The following is a 17,945-nucleotide window of genomic DNA, read 5'->3' on the forward strand; positions in this document are numbered from 1 at the left end:
AAATACTTCGATGTACAAACACAAACGCCTGCTGGTATCCAGCCCTGCGAACTCCGATCCCGCTGAAACATGTCCAAAATTTATCAAGCACATTACCCTGAATAGAAAAATCGATAAGAGATGGAGTGGATATCTACATCCTAAAACTCCATACTTTCTGTCTTCACCTCCGTGGTCTCGTCGTTTCTTTCACGCTTGCCTGTACGTTCCTCCTTAAGGAGTCCTGCGACGAACGAACGGAAATAGTCCACGTAAGGCTTGAGACTGGTCTTTTCATAATCCTGCAGCTTGCGACTTCCTCTGGCGTCCGAATCGTTGGGGGCACTCCCCTCGACCTCAGTTGTCTCCCCACCGGTATTGGGATGATCCGCATCCCAGGCATCAATCTCGGAGAGCAACTGCGTGACAGTGGGAACGGAGAACGGATCAAACTGTTCAGCTTTCCGGGCGTCAATGGGAACACACACCCGACCGGTGCTAGGATGAACGACGAAGGGACTCTTGAGCAAGTGGTTCAGTTTTTTGCTGACTTCCGAGTCCAGCCGGGGATAGGTGTACTCTAGAACAATATCTTGCTTCGCGTCGAGCAGGGTGGAGGTGTTGAGTGTGGTGCTCTTCCCTGATTTCGCGAGAGCATCGATATCGGCCCATTTGCTCGTGCTCGGTCGTTCGGGCGACGACTCCCATTTTTTGCGCAGTGCCTCATTCAGGGTTTTATCGGGGAGAAGCGATAAGAGGCGTTGGGTTTGCTCGGGGCCTGCGAAGGTGTCGAGATCCCCGAGGGTAGTCTGCGCAAAGTAGGGCTTCAGGATATCAAGACTACGGGCCATGTGCGGGTGCAAAGGACGTTTGAGATTCACCCGCTTGCCGCTCTGAGTTCCGCCTCGGATGAGATCCAGATAACCGGCGATGGCTCGCCGACGGTCATCCGGCAGACTGCGTGCGCGGGGGTCACACACCCAAGCGTGGGCACCACGGCGACCTGAGTAGACCCATAGAATATGTTGGAAGCCGAAATCCTCTCGCAAGGCTTTGTCAACCACCTTGATCGCCATCGTGATGAAAACCCAGCATTTTTCACAAATGTTGGCTTTCTCGCAGCAGGTACGGATATCATCGTAATCAGTCAAATCAATATCGAAGACGAGTTCCTTGGATACCGGTTTTAGCTGTCCGCCCCGCAGGGTTTTCCGGTCTCGGGGATTGGTGTTGTAGACTGGACCGATTTCGAAACGAGCAGGGTTCATTCGGAGGATGTCTTTCCGGAATCTTTTCCCCGAGTAATTAGCGACTATTTGGTATGTACTGGGAGTGCGCGCAGGTACACCGCGTGTCGATTCCAGCTACTCACAGGTCTGCAGTGGCGTATGATTGGTATCGGAGATAAGCCTCGTTCTGAAGGGTCAGAGCAAACTCCCGGTTTCCGAAGTCGGGCGAAGGCACAATGCCGTGGTTGAGCCACTGGAATAGATAGCGAAACGGGAAGAGGCGCTGGTAGAACGCGAGCATGGTATCTGTATCTACTTTCGGCGCTGAGGGAGCAGCTGGTCTGAACGGGCGTAGGTCAGTATTCTTGCTTGCGTTTGCGAAAACCCACGGTACACGTACAAGACAGCAGTTTCCATTTTGACTTCCGGGGCACTGGACACGGGGTATTCATCATCATCGTCGTCGTCAAACAGCAGGTCTTCAAGCTTCTCTTTGGAGTTTTCGGGCTCTCCATTGGCGGCGTCCTGGTTTTCCGTGGTCTCTGTGGTGGTCTCCGGGGGAGGGGCATCCGGGAGAGTCTCATCCTCATTCCGAGGAGAGTCACTGGGGGAGATTGAATGCGGCATTATGTGGGAGGACTTTGTTGGGTAGTTGTTATGGAGATCGGAGATATGATTATGATGGTGATGATGATGCTGCTGTATAGAAGGATCCTATTAACGCGTGGTCGACGCGTGCTGGACGCGTCTCGGGGAAGCCCTAAGCCCTCAGCCCCGACTGCTGACAAAGCCACCCCGTGATCGCCGCAAACGGTCGGCCGCTAAACCCGATCCGGGAGGTTGTATAGTAGGTCCCCATCATCGATTCTTCTGCTTCCCTTCTTGTTTCCCCCTCTTGGTGCCTTTCAACATGGACCTGGCGACCTGACTTCTCTGCCACCCTACAGCCGGTCTCCACTGTTTCTCCGCCAGGAACATTTCGGCCTTCTTCGTCGCCGTTTGCGGCACTCTACCCACCATCAAGAACCCCGACCTGGTGGATGACGGCTACATCGACCCTGGCCTGGCCTACCGCATTCTCGATGGAACCTCACGATGGCGACGGTCTACATTGGTCCGTGAGTCATGAAGCGGACAGCGAAAATCCTGACGGGACGGACTGTCCGGGTAATGATTTCGACTTTGCGCAATAGTACGAGTCACAGATCACAGATCAATCTGATTCGCAAAGCCTTGACCTTTCATCCCCTGCACACCAGTTTCTCCAGCGCTGAAGGCTGTCCTTTGGATTGGCTTCGTAAGCGATGAACCGGAGACTATCCGTTCTATTCTTGGGTGTGCCTCTATATCCCCTTTAGCCTCTCTCTGGCTGGCTGAAGCGGACCCTGCAAGGTTGCAGGCACGAGATGACAACACTATCGGAGCTCCCCACATTCCGGAGGAGCTCTTGTCTTCATCTCGACCTTGCCAGATCCCGTCCGTCTGAGATGAGTGGAAGTCACCAGAACCTCGCCCGATGGGTAATTTTAACGGTGAATCCATTGTCGTGTGGGTTCTGAGGGTCCAGCTACTCCAAATCTGATATCAATTCATTTCGGTCTACCTAAAGCAGCGCGGTATCCTTTTTTAGGAACATCCTCTAAGTTGAGGCCCAGCATCCGCCCGCCTAGTCTGGCAATCTATGCCCTACCTACGACTGGCCCAGAGAGGCAGAAAAGTTCAGAAGACGAGCTGTTTCTTTTTTAGGACGCTCTAGTCGAGAATGATGACGCCACTACTGTCGATTTCTTCGTCCAAGTGTCCTGACTCCTGATCTCTTTAAGTTTCTGGTGGATACTGTGGGTTCATCGCCCTAGATGATACAACCAGATGTGACATCCTCACTCTTGATTGAATGCTCGAGTGCTTTTCCCCTATGGCTTGCAACTAGCTCCATCACATCGGTTCCTCTACTATCCACGGTTCACCTGGTTCCTGTTGCACCACTGGGACTAGCCTTCAATATAGATCAATCAATCAGGAGCTTCCTCTCCTCTTGAACCCGAAGTTGGTGGAGTTGTACCCTGGTTGTCGATGGATACTACTGTGCCATTATTGCCACCATCATGGTTACCATCATGAAAACGGTGACTCTTGTGCTCCTCAGTGGGTTATAAGTACCATTATCCCACTCCCCAACCTCCTTCTTCCCTTTCCACAACACGCTTGGTTCATTCGCTGCTTCTTTACCCTACTCTCGTTCAAGTCCAACTTGCCCTTGTTGGTGTTTTAAAGCCTCCTTCATTGCAGTGGGATCATATCATCTTTCGAGATGGTTAGAGGAACTGTTGCCTTCCTGGCCCTGGGCCGGCCCTGTTCTTGGTGGTGCTATCCACAAGGTGAGTTGTTGATATAATCAGCCAAGGGGTGCTGCTCTCCGCTGACGATATCCTCAGAAACCTAGCTCTCAGGCCGTTGTGACTGCCACCGAGCCGGCCGCCGTCATCACGAAGACTACCACCTTTGTGACCACCGACTGCCCGGTGACTTCTTCCACCGTTACTTCCGGAAAGAAGACCATTACAGTCCCCATCACTCTGACCAACACCATCACGGTCACCAGCACCTGGTGTGAGCAGAACGGCAAGACCGTGGTTCCCACTGGCACCGGCACCTCGGTGCCCCCGCCGCCCCCGACGCCTAAGCCGACGGGATTCAACACCACGGTGGTGCCTATCCCGGTCACTACCAACAAGACTGCCACTGAGACCGTGTGCCCGACCTGCATTCACAACTCCACGGTGCCGGCTACCTCGGTGCCCACTGCTCCTTTCCACAACAGCACCGTTCCTGCTCCCCCTGCTACTGCCACTCCTGTTCCCGTGGTTCCTGTGCCTGTTACTCCTGGCCAGCCTTCTGCTCCTAGTGTCCCTGGTACCCCCGCTTCTCCTGTCGCTCCTGGTCAGCCTTCTGCTCCTAGTGTCCCTGGTGTCCCCGCTTCTCCTGGCGCTCCTGGCGCTCCTGGTGCTCCTGGTGCTCCTGGTACCCCCGGTGCTCCTGGTGCTCCTGCCACTCCTGGTGCTCCTGGTGCTTCTGGTGCTCCCGGCGCTCCGGGCGCTCCTGGTGTCCCCGGTGCTCCTGGCGCTTCTGTTGTTCCCGGTGCTCCCGGTGCTCCCGGTGCTCCTGGCGCCCCTGGCGCTTCTGCTGTCCCCGGTGCTCCCGGCGCTGCCGGCACTCCTGCCGCCCCTGCTGCCACTCCTAAGCAGCCTGCTGGCTCTGCCGCTCCTGGTGCCCCCGGTGTCTCTCCTCAGCAGCCCGCTGGCTCTGCCGCTCCTGGTGCCCCTGCTGCCTCTCCCAAGCCCGCTGGCTCTGCCGCCCCTGGCGCTCCTGGTGCCACTGCTCAGCCTTCCGGTGTCTCTCCCGCTCAGCCCTCTGGCTCTCCCAACCAGCCCTTCCTGGGTGCTGCACCGGCTGTCAAGCCCGCTGCTAGCCTCCTGGCTGTTGTCATGGCGGTCATGGCCCTCCTCTGAGTCAATCATCCCGAGGGTAGGCTTACGCACACAGCTACCATGAAGCTGTGAGAAGGCACGACATGTTGAATAAAGTGTAATTTGGAGTTGTGGATTTTTGTTTTTTGGATTTCTTTTTGCTCTGACACCTAAACTCCCAGTCCATACTTCCGGGTTTGGATTGAAAAGCAGCCAATATAGAGTTTGAGGCCTCTGTTTGTCAGATAGTTTGCCTTAATAATTTATAATATACACATAGCATGCTCGATGTTTTTGCCAGTAGATCATATTAGCTCTAGTATCAGCAGGACATTAAGCAAGAATGCTACAGTCACCAGAGTATCCCAAAGAAGTACACTAAGAGCCTGGTGTGTAATCAAAGATGCATGCGAACGATCATGTCTCTATGCACCAGCAAGGTCCTCAGAAGACGCCTCCTATATATTTCTTTACTGCTCATTCACCAGCACATACCGGTACCGAGCCTTGCCCTCGCTCATGTCCACAATCGCCTTGTTGGCCTCCTTCATGGGCACCTCCTCCACCCACGGCGTGACTCCCTTCTGGGCGACCAACTCGAACATCTCGCGGATCTCGGCGGGCGATCCCACCAGCGAGCTCTCCACCTTCAGACGGCGCCTCAGCAGGTGGATGGGCGCCGCGAGCGTCCCATCTTCCGGCAATCCAACCTGGACCAGACTTCCGTTGGTCGCCAGCAGACCCAGGTACTCATCCATCGGCATCTAGGAGAGTCAAAACACAGCCCGGCAGACAGCAGGACAAAAACCTCCCCGCAGGCGCACTCACCTTGGTAGAAGACACGGTGCACACGATCAGATCCAACGACCGGGCATACTTGGTGGCCCAATCGGCCTCATCATCCGTGGCGATGTACACATCCGCGCCCATCTTCAGCGCATCCGCGCTCTTGGCCGCCTTGCGCGAGATCGCAACCACCTTGTCCGCGCCCAGCGCCTTGGCGAAAAGCACGCCGAAATGGCCCAGCCCGCCGACGCCGATGATGCCGACGCGTTTGCCGGGCCCGCAGCCGTTGTGCTTCAGCGGGCTGTACAGCGTGACGCCGCCGCAGAGCATGGGCGCCGCGTGCGCCGACGGGATGCCGTCGGGGATCTTGATCGCAAAGTGCGACGGCACGCGGTGGTACCGCCCGTACCCGCCGTAGCTCTTGTCGCCGTTGAGGTGCGTGTTGTTGTACGTGCCCACGAACTTCTGCGCGCAGTACTGCTCCTCCCCCATCGCGCACTCCGGGCAGTCGCCCAGCCGCCCCAGGCACGAGTCGTTCTGTGCACCCACGCCCACCCGGTCGCCGACCTTGATCCCGCCCTCGGCTTTCGTCCCGACCCGCACGACGACGCCGACGATCTCGTGGCCGACGCAGCAGGGGTAGTTGGTTGGGCGCTGTCGGGTATGTTAGCCAATCGATGCAGACAGGAGGGAGAGGGAGAGGGAGGCTACCCAGCCGCTCCGCAGAGTGTGCAGGTCAGAGCCACAGATCCCACAGTGGGTGATTTTGATATCGATGTCCGTCTCCTCCCATGTCTTGGGCTGGAATTCCTGCCACACCATATTGCCGCCTTGGGGTCCAAGCCCATCCATCCTTCAAATTTGTAGTCGGTTTGCGCCATGTCTTCGGTCTGAGAGTCTTGCGATGAGGAGGACACGGCACAGACTCACAGAGTGGGGGATGTCCACTTTATAGAGAGCTGTCGACTGTCCTCCCCGTGCACCGGATGGGCCGTTTATTCCGTGACCCACATCGTGAAGGCATGGAAAGTATCCGAAGAGAACGGAGTTTGGAGATACGAGACAGCCAGCACTTGAAGAACGGTCTCGGCCTGTAATCAAGGCTATAGGATTGATATACTACCTAGGTAGTAAGGGTGGTTGATGGGGAAACCACGGAGCTATGGCCATCTATCGACAGATGTTGGATGGATAGCATCAAGCAAGCGCATTGGTTATACATGAGTCAGTCACTCTTCAGTGCGCGTTGGTCAGACATGACTCATTCTTCAGTATAAGCCTACGGAGTAGAGAATAATCATAGCTCCTGGTGTCATCAGTCCACATGAAGTCCGTCAGCATGATTATCTGAGTCACCGCTACTTCCATTTTATCTCCTATTTCCGACCATTGCTGCATTCCACTACCAGATACTCTGGATACAACTATTCATAACCAACCGGTAGAAGACATGGAAAGAAAGAAAAGATATAACAGCGCTGTTTAAAGAGGACTGGATATACAAATAAAGGAAATCACAGGCGGAAAGCAAACATCACACGAATGAGCAGATGAGAACCAAGATATTCTATGTAGGATGCAGAAATCATCATCTTTTAACCCCTTCCCTTGCCAGCTTTTAGTTCTCCATGATCCGGTCATGTTGCACTGCCTAAAACAAGGACAAAATATCCTCATTGGTTTTCTTCGGCTGACTCCCTCCAGGTGGTGGCGACGTGGTATTATTGCCCGACAGATCGAGTCCAGCAAACCCATTCATGAGGTCGGCACCAGCACCGCCGTTGGGAGTAGCACTGCTGGCCGCCGCACCCCCTGCGCTTCCGCCGTCGCCAAACACCCCGAGAAGATCGTCCAGGTTATTGCTGCCGGCCGGAGCCCCCGCCGCAGGAGACTCGACCCGGACGGGCGTGCCGGCAAGACCCTCGAGGCCAGACATGCCTCCGCCGGGCTCCTTATGCGCCGAGGCCGGTGCCGTGCCATCAAAGTCGATATCCAGCAGGTTCTCCACATTGTTCTGGGTCTGTGGAGGCGGCGTCTTACCCGTAACTGCCGCGGCAGCGGCGGCAGCAGCCAGTGGGTTCTCTCGTGCATTTTGAATTTGTTCCCTGTCATCATATTAGCATCAATTCCACTCGAACCAGACAAGGGGTGACGAACTCGATGGCGGCTCTTTGCACGGCATCCGCACCGAATCGGCCTTGGCCGACAAACTGCTCCGGTGGCTTGTGGTAGACCGATGCGAGCGTGGAAAGCTCGGCGAGCAGTTGTTCGAGAAGCGCGGGAGGCAGAGAGTGGATCGTGGTCACAATGGGAGGCTTCTCAGATAGCACAATGTTCTTGGTAGCCCCCGGATCGCTAGTGTTGGAGAGCAACCGCCAGTACACATAGGCACGATCACGAACGTCAGGGTTATCATTCTCGGCGGTGGCCGCCTGAAGCACCTTCTGCACAAGCCCCTGAGCTTTCTCAGGCCGCTTCAAAAAGAGTTTCACGACAGCGGTCAGGATTTGCAGTTGAGTCTGCAAAAAGAAAAATCAGCCCTGCTCCCTCCAAAATCATCCTTGGGGTGCGACAAACCTGAGAGAATTCCTCGTTGAACCCTTCTACGAATCCGCCGAGAATATCACCAGCATTGCTGATCTTCTCGGCGTATTCACCCACAATCCAGATCAGAGCGGCCCGAGCATTGGGCTCATCCAGCTCATCAATGCACTTGCAAAGCGTGGGAATGATGCCTTCGTAGCCAGGATACTTCCGGAAAATATCCTTGATCACCACAATCGCCTCCTGCACCACATAGTTCACCTTGGTGTTGATCAGGTCCAGTAATGTGTTGACACACTTCTCGCTCGCGCTCTCGATCTTAATCGCCACTTGTCCGATAGCCTTAACAGCGCGCCGAACAAAGTCCATATCCACCTCTAGGGCATACTCCTTCAACTCCGACAGTAGCTGGTCAACATTGCGATCGTTGGCTATCCGAACCATAATTTCGAGCTTCTGGAATTTCACATAGGGCGGGTCATTGTATTTGCAGAAGAACACTCGGAGCTCCTTGTTCAGAATATCCGGCTGTTTCTGCAGCAATAGATCAATGTTTCTCAGGGCAACATACTGCACCTCAGGAGCGGAGGAGACCAGGGTAACTAAGGAACCACGGTCAGTAAGACAGCCATAAGGGGCGAATGGGACCTCATACCAAGAGGAGGGGCCATCTTTTTCAAATAGTTCTTCGACAACTCAGGGTTGATGTTCCTCATATGTAAGAAAACCACCTTGACAGCCGCCAATACGACACTGGGGTTGGCATGCTGGAACTGGGGCGCAACGCGCTCACAGATATGCTCCGACTCGGTCACTTCCAGTGTCTTGTACTCCGCCAGGGTGGTCAGAATGGTCACTCGACCCCACTCCGTACACTCATTCAGGGCCATCAGCAGTTTGCGCAGAGTGTTAGTGGTGACCTGGAGGGCGTTGGTCTCTGGAGCGGCATGGTGGATTTCGGAGAGTGCCGTCACGGAATTAGCGACCACCATGGGGTTGGGGTCTCCGATCATCTCCTGCAGCATCTCCAGGAAGCCATTCTCCAAGCACATGCCAGGGTTCAAGTCGAACAGCTTGGCCACGCAGATCGCAGCGGTCTTGCGGACATACGGCGATTCGTCGCGAAGGGTCTTCCGCAGGGGCTCCTCCATGTAATCCACCATCTTGTCCACGCGGATACATCCCATAGTGCGGATTGCGAGCGCTCGAATCAGCGGATTGGGGTCTTCGGAGTCTTGTACGAAGGTGTTGACGGCGAGAATACAGAGGTCCGGGTGGGATTTGGCATAATTCCTAGACGGCGGACGAGCGATCAGCGGGTGGGGGCACGATATGGCCGGCGTGATGAAGCAAACTCACATTAAATAAAGGTATACGAGCTTCTTCTGCTCCAAATCATTTGTCGCAATGTTCTTCAGCACATCCGGGAAAAGGGCGGAGACGTCTTTGCCCAGAGTCATGGCCATGATGGTCTTCTGAATAGACTCCTTTCTGGTATCGGGTTAGAACCGCCATTCGGGGACAACGCACGCGTAACGACCGTGGTGATGGAGGGATTCTGCGACATACCGTTCATAGGCATATTGGGATCTGATAATTGTATTAGCATGTCGCTATCGACCCGTGGGAGGGCATGGTTCAAGAGGGGTGGGAGCTCCATACACAAGACCAGCTCGCAATTCGAACGTCTCTCCTTTCCTAGGCACCGCAAAGGCGCCTCTAATCCGACTCATCGCCATGACGTGAGATTGCGCCTCCACCAAGAGGCGAAGGTAAAAGCTTGGGGGAAGAGAGAAGAGCGTCCTTGCGGACCACTGCGGGGGGAGACGGCGGCGGCGAGAACTTCAGGGACAGGGTGAATTCTGGGGGGAGGAGAAGCTGGTCGCAGGATTAGAACAGCATTCCCTCCGAGACAGACGGATCGTGGGGGTGGACTGGTGGGAGGTATTGAAGACTGGAGGAAGGGTGTTGGTGTTGTGTTGAAGAAGAGAGAGAGAGAGTGAGTGACGAGGTAAATTGATGATGGAGTTGAGGTCACGCTGGCCGCGTCCGCACAAAGCGGTAGTGGTACCTCCCCGTAGTCCGCAGTATGGCGAGGTACTTTCGGTCTTCTTCTCCTTTCCCTCTCAACACTACCATCTCTTGCTCCATTTCACGCACCACTCATTCATGGTCAGTCTGCTTGTGATAGATTATAAGCTGCTCTGCTAACTCTCAACCTCCACAGGCGAATCTCCCCAACCTGCGCCGTCTCTTCGTCGAGGCCCGGACAGAGGCCGAGGAGAACGAATACTCCCGCACCGCTGTGAGTGCGCATTCTCCGCTGGACATTCTCGATGGGTCTAATAGATATAGTTTTATAATCTAGTGCTCTTCATCTCCTCGGTTGCCGTGTTCAGCTTGGTCGCCCAACGTATGGGCGGGACGAAAGCCGGGAAATGATCTCCTAAGAGTACATGGTTGATTGAATTACACCACCAACTGCGCCAGGCAGAAGCTACTCCGAATCACCTCATACACATACAATGTCGTTCCCGCCCCCTACACCAATCAGTCCGTTTCCTCGCCATCGCTCTCCAGGAAAGCAAGAGCTTGTCGGCCTCGGTTCAACCTCCGTCGAGGCTGACCCGTGTCGCTACCTTCGTCGGCACTCTCCTTCCCCCATAACTTCGCCCCTTCCTGGACCATTTCGAGATCTGCCTTCAGTTCTCGCTCCTCTCGGATCTGTCGCGCTTTCTCCAGAGAATACCGGCCTTCCATCCCTGCCTCCTTCAGCATATCCTTGAGATGCTTAATCTTCGCCTTGGGGGTGTCATAGGGAGCCAGCTCCCGCGACCACATCTTGCGGATGCCGCATTTGAGCAACCAGCCTTGTAAGCGCTTAATCTCCGCCTGGTTCGGATCCAAATCGGCGTCCTTTCCCTTGGCTTTCGTCGGGGCCTTTTTCTTTCCTTTTTGCGATGGCTCGGAGCTCTTCTGTCGCTTCCGGGGTTTGGGCTCTTCGTCAAGCACCACCGACATCTCACTTTCTGACTCCGCATTGGGTTCGGCGTTCGCTTCTTCTGCAGCGTCGGAATCGGCTGGATCCTGTGCTTTTGGAGATTCCGATGAAGATGTCTTTCGGTTCGTCGGCTTCTTCGCTGGTTTCTTGACGTCCTCGTCGGCGGATTCTGGCATGCCTGTTTTCTGGCGTTTGCGGGAGGTAGCGGAGCTATCCTGTTTTGTGCGCTTGGGCATCTTCGCTTTCTCTGGCGGAGGAGAAGCAGGTTTCTCGTCTTCGTCATCCTCTGGTCCGGAATCTTGTGCGGCCTTATCTTGCACAGACTGTAACACCATATATGAGCAATTGACCTCGTCACATACCGTACCGTACTTGGTTCGAATAACTTACCACTTCATCCTTGATAATCTCATCGCTCCTCGCCTTCCAGGTATCGTGGCTCTTGAAAAAGCCCTCCTCGAGGTCGAGGGCTTTCTCCGCTGCTAGACGCACGCGCTTTACTGTCAATTCCTCCATCTTCCCCGATTTGTAGACATTGGCCACTGTATCGCGCAAGGCCTTTTCGAGCGCATCGTCAGAGGGGGCCGCAGGGGCTGCAGGCTCATCGGGCTCCGACTCGGACTCGGACAGCGCATAACGAGGAGCCATCGCTCACTACTTATGTTTGTCGCGTAAAGCTGCGGTGTAGACTAGTTTGGTTGATTGTCCTGCAATTCGTCGCGCGCAGGTGTCGTGGTGGTTAGGTAGGATTCAGTCGACGCGCCAGGCTGATTTCACGACACCGCTGGAACTTTCACAGACAAGGACGCGGGACAGTGTAATAGGTGTGACGTATCACTTCGAGGCGATCTGAATAACCAAGAGGAATTAATAGATAGGCACGGGACAATTTGGATTTGGAAAGAGTAGACCATCGCGACCATTGCGGCAATGATGCGCCGCCATACTAATCCGTCGGAGAAGCTGACAAAGCACCATCTGGAAGTCTCGATTCTTCTTCTGATATTCTTCGACCGGCTTCGCAACAACCTCCATTTGTTCTGTTTTCTTCTTGTTAGTGTGATTCTTTGCTTGTCGTCACTCCTACCCACTCTGGTAGCAGCACCAGAATCCGCCACTGCGCAGTCCCTCGGGACTTGATACTACTCTGTACTCCAGCATCCGCTAAATATATAGACCTACATCTACAGCTCTCGCATCTTTCTACACTGAGTCCTGAAACACCAGAAAACTCAACAAACACCATGTCCGAAACAGAACCACAGCCCAAGTCCCAGAAACACCTCTTCATCCACCAGATGTCTGCCGCGGCGAGCTCCTCCTCGGACTCCAAGACGGACGAGTCGGGTATGACGAAACTCCCCAACGGCGTCGTGCTCGACAAAGACGGCAAACCGTGAGTGCCCACACTTTCCGGAGAAATCTATGAAAGAAACTACCTATCTAACACGCCACAGATGCCGCCTCTGCACCTCCGCCGCATCCTGGCGCGCCCTGACAAAGCAAGCCAAAGCGCAAGGCGCCGCCAACACGCCATCCACTTCGACCACAACGACAACACACGCCATGCCATCGACCCCCGCCACCGTCCCAGATGAATGTCCGCCCGACGTCGAGGTCCTCGGCCGCTCCACCTGGACCCTCCTCCACTCCATGACAGCTGCATACCCCGAAAAGGCCACGCAGGAGCAACAGAGCGAGATGCGCGCGTTCCTGAGGCTCTTCTCCCGGCTGTATCCGTGTGGGTGGTGCGCGGAGGATTTCCGGAAGTGGATGGCGGATCCCAGTGGGCGCAACGAGCCGCGACTCGGCGGACGGGCGGACTTTGGAACGTGGATGTGTGAGGCGCATAATGAGGTCAATCGGAAACTCGGCAAGAAGGAGTTTGATTGTCGGTTCTGGGAAGAACGGTGGCGGACTGGGTGGAAGGATGGGCGGTGCGACTGATCGATCCGATGCAACGAAGGGGCTCAATTGTATGATATTGTAGCATAAGCTGTACTGTAGATGTAGCATATGGGATTCTCCCCTCTATTGGACATTTAGCGGGCAATGCTCACTCGTCCTGTATTCACCTCTAATGCGGAAACTCTTGATGTAACAAACATGTCCAAACTTGCATTGCGGAAAAGGAAACAATATAAAATGAAGATAATGGAAACGTCGCTGAGCAATTATCGAAGACACAAGATCCATACATCTAAGGCAGAGTGCAGGAGCCTCCTCCAACCCTGGCGCAAACTCCAACCCTCTTCCCACGCGGCAAAATACATTTTATTGCGTCACATTGGAAAACGGGAACATTATAATACTAAGGTCATCTTCAATACTGGTTCGGCACAAACAGCCGCAGTCCGCTGGCTGGCGCACCGATCTCGGTCACCTCGGATATCCGACACACGGTGCCCTTGTACTGTTCATGGTATTTGGCTCCGGTGAAGGGGTCCGACACACTGGGCGAGCCGGTGTAGATCGGCGTGTAGGATGCCGCGCAGATGTCGAATTCGGCGAATTGGTCGAACTCGATTTCAACCTTGTCTTGTGGGTTGCGTTCGCACTGAGCCTTGATCTTCCGAGCCTGTACGCGTGGGTTAGTCAATGTGCGCACCGACATCAAAATTCAATCAATACATACCTGGTCGAGAAGCTTAGCGGAGCCCCCGTTGGCCAACATGCGGTTGGCGAAGCTGAGGGCGGACGAGTAGTTCTTGTGGGTGAATGCCAACTTCATCGCAGCCATCAGAGCAAGTTGCCGGTGGGCAACTTCCAACTTAGGCATGGTGAAGTAGGCGGAGAGCTCCAGGTTTCTCTTGACATTGTCCGGCTCCTCTTGGGCAATGCGACGCCGCTCCAGCTCAATCGACATGGCCAAAACGTACTCGCGGGCGGTCGCGAGGACCTTCTTGGCTTGTTCGACCTCCGCCTCAGAGGACACGGTGTTGATCAGGACAGAGTGCAGGATACCGCGGAAGATCTTCACACCCTCTTCAAGCTTGTTGGCGCGCATGGCCGCATAGCCTTCTTGCAGATCGACATTGGCAATCGTCTCGAGATCCCGTGGGATAATGGGCAGAACCTTGCGGGTATCCGTCTCGTCAACGGTCCGACGAACGTAGTTCACCAAGGGAGGAAGGCCAGGAGTGGCAGGGAGGTAGGTCTTGGAAGCCTTGTACACTTCGAGGAATCGGGGCTTGAGGGGGGTGAAGTTCACGGCGCCGACTTGGCGGTTCAGGAGCTGCATGGCAGAGTCAAACGAACCAGCGGCGACGTGGTCCGCGGCCAGAGGGGAGTTACGCGCCCAAAGGTCGGCCTCAGTGCTGCCTGCCCCAGCCTCTGCGCTTTCGACATTAACGAACTCGGCGTCCTCTTCGACAGCGATTTCTTCACCCATGTCCCATCCGTCAACATCTTCCTCCTCATCTTCGAGGGTGTCGCGGGCGGCCACAGCCTCATCCTCTCCCTCGACCTCGAAGTCCATTTCGGCGGCTTCTTCGTCACCTGCACCGACTTCACCGAGGAGAGCTTTCTCGAACGACGAGTGACCAGCCGCCTTGACGGGCCAGTTGGACTTGAATGTCTGGACAAAAGGTTGGGGCACCTTGGCGGGTTCCTCGATTGTCGGCAGCGTAATCTGGTCTTCGGTCAGGCCGGTGGCTTCCAAGATGGACTCGACTTCTTCAGTCAGGCCATGGGCCTTGGCAGTGAGATACGCGAGCGGGTCTGGGAAAGGTTAGTGGGCGTACTAGTGAGTAAAAGGGACAACTTACAAAGATCGGCCTCCTTGAACATCTGGATACGGTCTTCAATGTCACCGCGGTAGATGGCATTTTGGAAGCGGGAGGTGAAATCACCACGGTGCTCAGCAATTTTAGCCATCCGGGCCAATTTCTCCTGATCACCAGTGGAGAGGTAGAGGAAAGATAGCTTATCGAAGTTTCTCTGTTTCTGGTAGGCCATCTCTACGGTTTGATGGTTACCGTGGGCCAGAGCCTCCGTGCCGAGTCTGCTCCACAGCGTGGGGCGATCAATTTCTCTGGCCATCTCGATGGCGACATCAAGGTTACCGCACTCCAAAGCAAGCTCGAAACGGGTCTGAGGGTCCTGCACAAATTGCAGTGCAATCTCTGGATAACCCTTCTTCTGGAGATAAGAGATGATGCTTTGACCGACCAGGCTGGAGGTCTTGATGATCTGCAGCATTTCATCGTAATTCCGCTTCACCAAGGCGAGCTTGAAGCGGTATTCAGTGGGATCGATCTCCAAGACTCTGGGCTTGGCATTGCGGTCGAGGCAGTAGACATTCCGGCCCTTCACCTTAACCAAGTAAACGGTCTGGTCGAGAGTGCGAATGATGCCATTGTCACTGGAAAATATTAGCTTAGTTCTTGGCTTCAACCCGACAGGAAGCAACATACCCGTTGAGGAGGGAGTACTTGACGTGGTTCAAAGTAGAATAGAGAAGCACGCCAGCGTCATCCCAGGCGGCACTCTTGATGCGAATGGTCTCGTGTAGGCTGCTGACTTGCTCAAGCGTCTTGGTGACAATGGTGACATTGTGCTTGCTCAGCAACGCCGCGTACAGACCGTCGTTCGACCAGACGACGTACTTGACGCCGCTCACGGCCAATTCAGCCAGCTGCTTCTTCTGTTGGATATCGAAGAGGACAACGGAAGTAGGAGTGATAAAGAGCAGACAGCCGGTACCACCGAAATAGATGTCTGTTGTGCCAACAGGAGCCTTGATAGTCTTGGTAGTGGAGTTGCTCAGGTCCTTGATGTCGACCTGCTGGTTCGTTTGGCTGAACACCGCGAATCGGTTGCGCGCAACAAAGACGGCAGAAGAGGCCTGACCGCGCTTGCTATCCGTCGGCTCGACCGCACCAGTAGCATCTCTCGGGAGATGAATCAACTCATAGATACCACCATCAGTGGGCGAAGTGACGAGAATGGCGCGTTCAGCAGGGTTGTAAGACACCGTCCGGGGTGGCACCCAAGGGGATCCGAGCTTGCGCAAGGAGAGCATCGGTGGGGATTCAACGTTCTTTGCGAAGTCGTACGACTTCACGTGCTTTTCTTTCGTGATGTAGAAGAGCTGGTTCTGGTATACGGCCGATGCGGGGCGCTCACGCTCCAGCTTGAACACCATCACACCAGTGTCATGACCTGCGGCGAACAGGTTGATCTCCGGATGGGCAGCAATGACCCAGAACCGGTCCAAATCCCGCTTGAAAGACTGGACGGAGGTACGCTTATTCAAATCCCAGACTCGGATAGTCTTGTCTTCGCCGACGGAGAGGATGAGATCTTGGTGGGGGTGGAAGAGGCAGGCCGATGCGTTCTGGAAGTGGCCACGGCAGGTATCAACCTCCCATGCCTTAGTGTCTATAGGAGACAATGTCAGTGATGCCAGCAAAATATGCGGACCGCATAAAACACATACCGCTCATGCGCCACAACTTGATGAGACGATCGTCACCGGCGGACACAATCAGGGGTAGAGTGGGGTGGAACGACACCCAGTTGACACCGCGATCATGGCCCTCCAAGACAAACTTCACGACTGCATCCGTATTTCCGAACATGTCGGCCTGGTTGGGGTTGGCCCGGGCCATCTGATCCTCGAACGACATGGTGGTCGGGGCCGAATGCTTCTTCCGCAGGCCGGAGATGTCCCAAATGCGAACGGATTGATCCAGCGAGGCCGAGGCGATAAGGTCTTCGGTAGGATGGAACTGCGCGCACATTACATAGTGGTTGTGGCCGGTCATCGTGCAGACTGCGCATCGAGTGTCAGCCTACTTTCGGGCCAAGTGTCTGGAACCCAACTTACTCAGTGACCGGTTCTGCCAGTTCCAGATTCGGATGGTCTGATCATCGGAGGCAGAGAGAATCCAGGGGAGCTCATGGTGGAAGAAGACGGTGCGGACGTAGTCCAGATGGCCATTGAGTGTGAACAGACATCTCCGCGTCTGAGTGCTCCAGACCTTAATCTTGTAATCGTCACCGCCGGAGACGAAGAGGGGCTGTGTTGGGTGGAAATCAATTCCTCGAACGGGGCCGTCGTGCTCTTCGAAACGATCAATGAGGGTTCCCATGCGATAATCCCACAGCTGGATCGTCGACGAATGGAGGGAGACGAGGATCCATGGGCTAGACTCAGGGTCAGCGTTGGGCCGGTTGCGACGCGTGGTGTTGACACAGGGGAGACTAACCGCTTGGGATGGAAGGCAATTCCCTTCGCCCGGGAAGATTTCGACTCAAACTGTGACAAAAATTGAGGTCAATTGAGGCCCTCGTAGCGAAAGAACCATGTAGACATGGGGAGACCTGGCAGGGAGGAGTAGGCATACCTTGGTGAGCATATTGGGAGAGGACTGCATCTTGAGAAAGGGTTGGCCGAAGCCGCACCATAAAGGAATACGCTCCACACGCAGAAAAGAGAGAAGTTAGTGAGGGGACCACCTCATCCACCGGGGAAGAATGGTCGGGGAAAAAGAGAGGCCGTGGAGAGTGGAAGTGAAGTAGATGGTCAACAGTCTGGACCATCCGTCTGGACAACTAACTGTTAGAGAGCGGGAGGTGCTGTTGTTCCGTACCTGGCGGCCATGACTAAGCGCGGGCGGTCAGCCCCTAAGCGAGTTCTGCCGGTCCGTTCCCGACGAGGCGGTGAGCCGGGTTCTCCTCCAACCCATCACTTGGTGTTGTTTCTAGATGTTTCTGTCCAGGTAGTCGGGCAGGTAGTCGACTTGATCATGATGTGACGATCCGATTATCAACATCAGTGCTTCCTCCATGAACCCTCCACTCACACTCTGCAGCAACACCTTTATCGTACTTGACCATTACTTACAGTTCAGGTTCACCTATGCTGGAGCGCATGTCCCATGCCGGCGATAACCCACTCTACAGTTTATCCTCGTGGACTCGGGTTAAGAGAAC

The 17,945-nt window shown here is 54.9% G+C and overlaps 7 protein-coding genes across 7 annotated transcripts; 2 read left to right on the top strand and 5 right to left on the bottom strand.

Moving 5' to 3' along the window:
* Window positions 1–140: 140 nt before the first annotated feature.
* On the bottom strand, window positions 141–1,835 carry ATEG_01572 (DNA primase subunit PRI1; the record flags this gene model as incomplete). Its single annotated transcript, XM_001208937.1, has 3 exons — window positions 141–1,269; window positions 1,352–1,549; window positions 1,609–1,835. 3 exons carry the CDS (start codon window positions 1,833–1,835, stop codon window positions 141–143), a joined length of 1,554 nt encoding a protein of 517 aa, XP_001208937.1.
* A 1,684-nt stretch (window positions 1,836–3,519) lies between these two features.
* Window positions 3,520–4,717, top strand: cspA (putative cell surface protein; the record flags this gene model as incomplete). Its single annotated transcript, XM_001208938.1, has 2 exons — window positions 3,520–3,522; window positions 3,644–4,717. The coding sequence occupies 2 exons, from the start codon at window positions 3,520–3,522 to the stop codon at window positions 4,715–4,717; spliced, it is 1,077 nt and encodes a 358-aa protein (XP_001208938.1).
* Window positions 4,718–4,845: 128 nt separating this feature from the next.
* On the bottom strand, window positions 4,846–6,283 carry ATEG_01574 (NAD(P)-dependent alcohol dehydrogenase; the record flags this gene model as incomplete). Its single annotated transcript, XM_001208939.1, has 4 exons — window positions 4,846–4,909; window positions 5,171–5,439; window positions 5,504–6,115; window positions 6,173–6,283. The coding sequence occupies 4 exons, from the start codon at window positions 6,281–6,283 to the stop codon at window positions 4,846–4,848; spliced, it is 1,056 nt and encodes a 351-aa protein (XP_001208939.1).
* An 829-nt stretch (window positions 6,284–7,112) lies between these two features.
* Window positions 7,113–9,744, bottom strand: ATEG_01575 (putative AP-1 adaptor complex subunit beta; the record flags this gene model as incomplete). The annotated part of the gene is made up of 7 exons (XM_001208940.1): window positions 7,113–7,566; window positions 7,619–7,980; window positions 8,039–8,607; window positions 8,661–9,298; window positions 9,365–9,496; window positions 9,575–9,595; window positions 9,668–9,744. The coding sequence occupies 7 exons, from the start codon at window positions 9,742–9,744 to the stop codon at window positions 7,113–7,115; spliced, it is 2,253 nt and encodes a 750-aa protein (XP_001208940.1).
* Window positions 9,745–10,555: 811 nt separating this feature from the next.
* On the bottom strand, window positions 10,556–11,654 carry ATEG_01576 (putative transcriptional regulator; the record flags this gene model as incomplete). The annotated part of the gene is made up of 2 exons (XM_001208941.1): window positions 10,556–11,329; window positions 11,397–11,654. The coding sequence occupies 2 exons, from the start codon at window positions 11,652–11,654 to the stop codon at window positions 10,556–10,558; spliced, it is 1,032 nt and encodes a 343-aa protein (XP_001208941.1).
* A 596-nt stretch (window positions 11,655–12,250) lies between these two features.
* On the top strand, window positions 12,251–12,953 carry ATEG_01577 (flavin-linked sulfhydryl oxidase; the record flags this gene model as incomplete). Its single annotated transcript, XM_001208942.1, has 2 exons — window positions 12,251–12,402; window positions 12,464–12,953. 2 exons carry the CDS (start codon window positions 12,251–12,253, stop codon window positions 12,951–12,953), a joined length of 642 nt encoding a protein of 213 aa, XP_001208942.1.
* Window positions 12,954–13,329: 376 nt separating this feature from the next.
* ATEG_01578 (coatomer subunit alpha) lies at window positions 13,330–17,368 on the bottom strand (the record flags this gene model as incomplete). The annotated part of the gene is made up of 8 exons (XM_001208943.1): window positions 13,330–13,584; window positions 13,642–14,726; window positions 14,774–15,369; window positions 15,422–16,388; window positions 16,447–16,782; window positions 16,837–17,156; window positions 17,219–17,268; window positions 17,357–17,368. The coding sequence occupies 8 exons, from the start codon at window positions 17,366–17,368 to the stop codon at window positions 13,330–13,332; spliced, it is 3,621 nt and encodes a 1,206-aa protein (XP_001208943.1).
* Window positions 17,369–17,945: the final 577 nt, after the last annotated feature.

The sequence above is a fragment of the Aspergillus terreus genome, genomic scaffold (genome assembly GCF_000149615.1).
Source record: "Aspergillus terreus NIH2624 scaffold_2 genomic scaffold, whole genome shotgun sequence".
Classification (NCBI taxonomy): Eukaryota; Fungi; Ascomycota; class Eurotiomycetes; order Eurotiales; family Aspergillaceae; genus Aspergillus; species Aspergillus terreus.